General features: G+C 34.3%; 1 protein-coding gene across 1 annotated transcript; it reads left to right on the top strand.

The window, feature by feature from the left end:
- Positions 1–209: 209 nt before the first annotated feature.
- On the top strand, positions 210–3,374 carry LOC117156816 (small ribosomal subunit protein eS6-like). The gene is made up of 5 exons (XM_033334190.2): positions 210–316; positions 941–1,145; positions 1,260–1,405; positions 2,820–3,020; positions 3,121–3,374. The coding sequence occupies exons 1-5, from the start codon at positions 311–313 to the stop codon at positions 3,316–3,318; spliced, it is 756 nt and encodes a 251-aa protein (XP_033190081.1). The 5' UTR covers positions 210–310; the 3' UTR covers positions 3,319–3,374.
- Positions 3,375–4,174: the final 800 nt, after the last annotated feature.

Below are 4,174 nucleotides of genomic sequence, written 5' to 3'. Positions count from 1 at the left end.
TGGTTTTAAATATTTGAAAAAAATGTTATTAATTTTCATCACATCTGTCTGTTAGAGAAATATAATTTGTTGATGAACTAATTTAACATTAAAAAATTAAGTTTTAAGTAATTACTATATAAACATAAATATTAATATGATTTGTTTACAGATTTGTACAGAGTTTGTTTATTGTTATTTTCACTTTAATATTTCATTGGACTTAAACCGGATATCCGGTTAACGCACTCACAGTACGCACGCAGTGTCCGTTAATGCAACATCCCATCTTTCTGTTTGTAGCTCGCAGTGCTGTTTCATACTTATCGAAATGAAGGTACACATCCAGTAATAATTTCAGAATCTAACAAATATTACAAACAGTTACTATAAAAATTTATCTATTGAAATGCTATAAATAATTTTAGATATATATAATTTATGAAACATTCGTTTATCTGTATACTTAACCAATTTTGAAATATGACTCATTTTATTTAACTTTGACATTATAAACAACATTAAGCAAGTCATATTCTAACGAGGAATAACTTAAATTTTCTTCAGAGCATTACAATTTACAATTTTTATTATTATACTATGAAAGCAAGCATAACCTCATTAAAATGTCTTAGACGTTTAACTTATATGTCACTGTACAAGTATAAACGGCCGACCTTTGCGAATATATTTTATGGCTATTATCAAGGAAAATATGCTTTATAAATATAAGTCAATTGAAGTCTTATTACAAAGTGATATATCTACTGTTATTTTATAGCATAGTAATCACGAGTTTCTTACAATTCCCCTTGTAATTTGAATTTTTGTTCTAACTTTTTAATAAAGCTTTATGCAACTATGTATATAGAACATTTTTTATTTGATTATGTACATTGAATAAACTGACAAAGGCTGTTAAATCTTTGCATATTCTGTATGATATTTATGTGTTTTCTAGTTGAACGTATCATATCCTGCAACGGGATGTCAAAAACTGTTTGAAATCTCCGATGAGCATAAGCTGAGAATTTTTTACGAAAAGCGTATGGGCGCAGAAGTAGAGGCTGATGCTCTTGGTAACGAATGGAAAGGATATGTCGTTCGTATCTCAGGTGGCAATGATAAACAAGGATTTCCTATGAAACAGGGTGTTCTGACTAATGGTAACACAAGCATTTTCTATTTTAATTTCGTTTGTAACAACTTCATGTGTTTATGAATTTTATAGATTTGGTACAATGCATTGATTTTAATTTTTTAAAAATTCCTGTATCTAGGGCGCGTACGTTTACTGCTCTCAAAAGGACATTCATGCTACAGACCTAGACGTGATGGTGAGCGCAAACGTAAATCTGTCCGTGGATGCATCGTTGATTCCAACCTTTCAGTACTCGCTCTTGTCATTGTCAAAAAAGGAGAAAAGGTATTAATTTGACTGTACTTTCTATCTATAATCCATGTTTCAGGGTGTATCTTAGAATTGACTTATTATCTTACGATACTATCGTAAACATGGAAGATTAACTATCGTGTTGATTTGGGAGACTGTGTTATATAATTTACACTTTTTCTCAGTGTACAAGCGATACACTAAAAGTCAACATATCTATGGCTGTAATGATCAGTGAGTTAAGTTATTAAGACGTTCACGCCGGCGCGTACCACCGGTGGCTCGCGCTCGAGTTTCACATCGGGCGGCGTGCACCTGACCCACATTTGGATGTTCCATCAGATGGTGTGTACCACTGAAAATGTAGTTCGTTTAGTAACTAGAAAAAGTCGCCATTTGAAATATTTGAAAATTTAAACGGAAATTTAACGCCTATTAAATAAAAAAAAAGTAGGATTTATTTTATTTCATCTTAATATTATAAACGTATAAAAGAAAAATTCGATAGTAAACACAGCAATTCAATATTATAAACTTAACTTAATTGTTTATATATTTCTATGCAATTTTTAAAAGCATTTCAAACAAAGTGCTAGCTGGCTCTCACAACGATTGCAATATATCGTTACTTTTTTAGTTTTTTTTCGTGACATAGTCTCTAATCTAATGTTTTTTTTATATAAACATTTGTAACATTCCTTACATCTTTTTCTTGGCTTTCTTACAGACCCTTTATGTGAATGGAGAAAATGTGAACATTTTGTGAAGGTATTTGCTTTTCAATAGCCATTTCTGCAATGTGGTGATTATTGATCAAAGATGAACAATAATTTTTTTCTCTAAATTGCAAAATATTAATATCTTTATTACATCGTCTTTGATATATGTACCACAAAATTATGAGGCAAGTCCCTCACATTAATTGTATAATAATTTTTTTGTACTATTTAACGGTTTTCCGTAAACAACTATAGTACGATGTCATTTGATAGGATAAGTCATCACCCTTTTTTGTATTATTATAAAAAAAAAATCATCAGGCTTTAGTTCATCATTTTTTCCTTGAATAATTGTACACATGTGATTCTTGGAAGTAGTAAACATATAAACTGGTCTTTTGTCAGTCCATTTAAAAAATTTAACTCTGCTACGATTTTCAAAACTCACAATGTGATCCCGTTTTTGTTTTTGTATCGCCTGTGGCGGTAGAAATTTTTTGTTTATTTTTACAGTACCACAAATAAATGTTTTTTTCTGCAAATGTTCTTCAACCAAAGGGACATTCTTATAATAGCTATCTATAAACTGCATGTGGCCTTCAAATAATAATCCATATGAGCGCTGTCCCACGGCGAGAAATACAAAAAGCAGCGCCCACGTGAACATGTTAAAGAACATTTTTAATGCTAAGAAGCATTTAATGTATAAGTTGATTAAATTCTTACAGGATATCCCGGATTTAACTGACAAGGAAGTCCCACGCCGTTTAGGACCCAAGAGGGCGAGCAAAATTCGCAAGCTATTTAATTTATCCAAGGAAGATGATGTCCGTCGATTCGTTGTGAAACGACCAATTCAAAAAGAGGGCAAACCACAGCGGTCGAAAGCCCCTAAAATTCAACGTCTTATTACCCCACTTACACTCCAGGTTTGTACATATATGTATTTATATTGTATTGTTGTTTTGTTTCAGTTAAAATTTTCCAAAAGTAAGGAGTTTATGATAAAATAAAAATATGTTTATATAGAGAAAGAGGCATAGACTGGCTCTAAAGAGGAGGCGTTGCTTGGCTCGCAAGCAACAAGCAGCAGAGTATGCGAAGCTGTTAGCACAACGGCAAAAGGAAGCTAAGAATAGACGTCAAGAAGAACTAAAGCGAAGACGTAGCGCTTCTATGCGAGATTCCAAATCATCCAATCAGTCTGCACCTACCATTCAGAAGTAAAAGACTGCAATGATACGATCTAATACAATATGAGACTAATAAATTGTGTATAAATATGTTGTATATAAACCTATTGTTACGCCGTCTAAAACATCTGCACGCCAGCCCGCGCGACCGGACAACAACCGGCCTGCGTAACGTCACTTCGACCCTCAATAAACCTAAGGACCCACTATAACTTTCACTTCCCTGTATTGTTTCGCCATGTGTCTTCAATCCGTTTGTCTGGAAGAATTTCTAAAGCTTAAAGATATTCTCGAAACACAGTCGGTTTTTAGAGAGGTCCTTGGGTTTATTAGGCGCACTTAAAACACGGAGAAAGCGGGTATGCGCCCATTAGGAAAATCCGAATAGCCCTCTAATAAAACAAGCTGGGTTTTCTTCACGAATACGGTCATCTATCCACCACGATGGTAGGAGACTTCCTACTCATCCCTTCGAGCAGTAGGGCAGGTCATTACCAATCAACACCGCGGTTCGTTACCCTCACTTTTCCTAACGAAAGTGGAAACAACGAATCCGCGTTCTTTAGGCACAGGGGCACACCCACATCGAACTTTTCGTCTGTATTAGAAAAAGAGCGACAGTCAGTCTAAAAACTAACGCCTAACGCGGCAGTCTACACATAGCGCGAGAGTCGCCTACTTCACGCAAACCTTTTGTCGGTTCTCAGTGTTGTCGAACATACATCTCCTCTCCTAAATATATTATTGTGCTACGTCCACTAATACATTAACTTCCATTATAAGAGCCCTGCTCTAGCGTACATATCTATCGCATCTTCGTGCGACAAGTTGTTATCTATTTATCTCTCTTCGACAGTGTAATCTAAGTGTTGGAAATATATAATTTATAA

The sequence above is a fragment of the Bombus vancouverensis genome, chromosome 4 (assembly GCF_051014615.1).
Source record: "Bombus vancouverensis nearcticus chromosome 4, iyBomVanc1_principal, whole genome shotgun sequence".
Taxonomy (NCBI): Eukaryota; Metazoa; Arthropoda; class Insecta; order Hymenoptera; family Apidae; genus Bombus; species Bombus vancouverensis.
The sequence above is the reverse complement of the archived record's forward strand: the minus strand, read 5'-3'. Positions and strand labels throughout refer to the sequence as shown.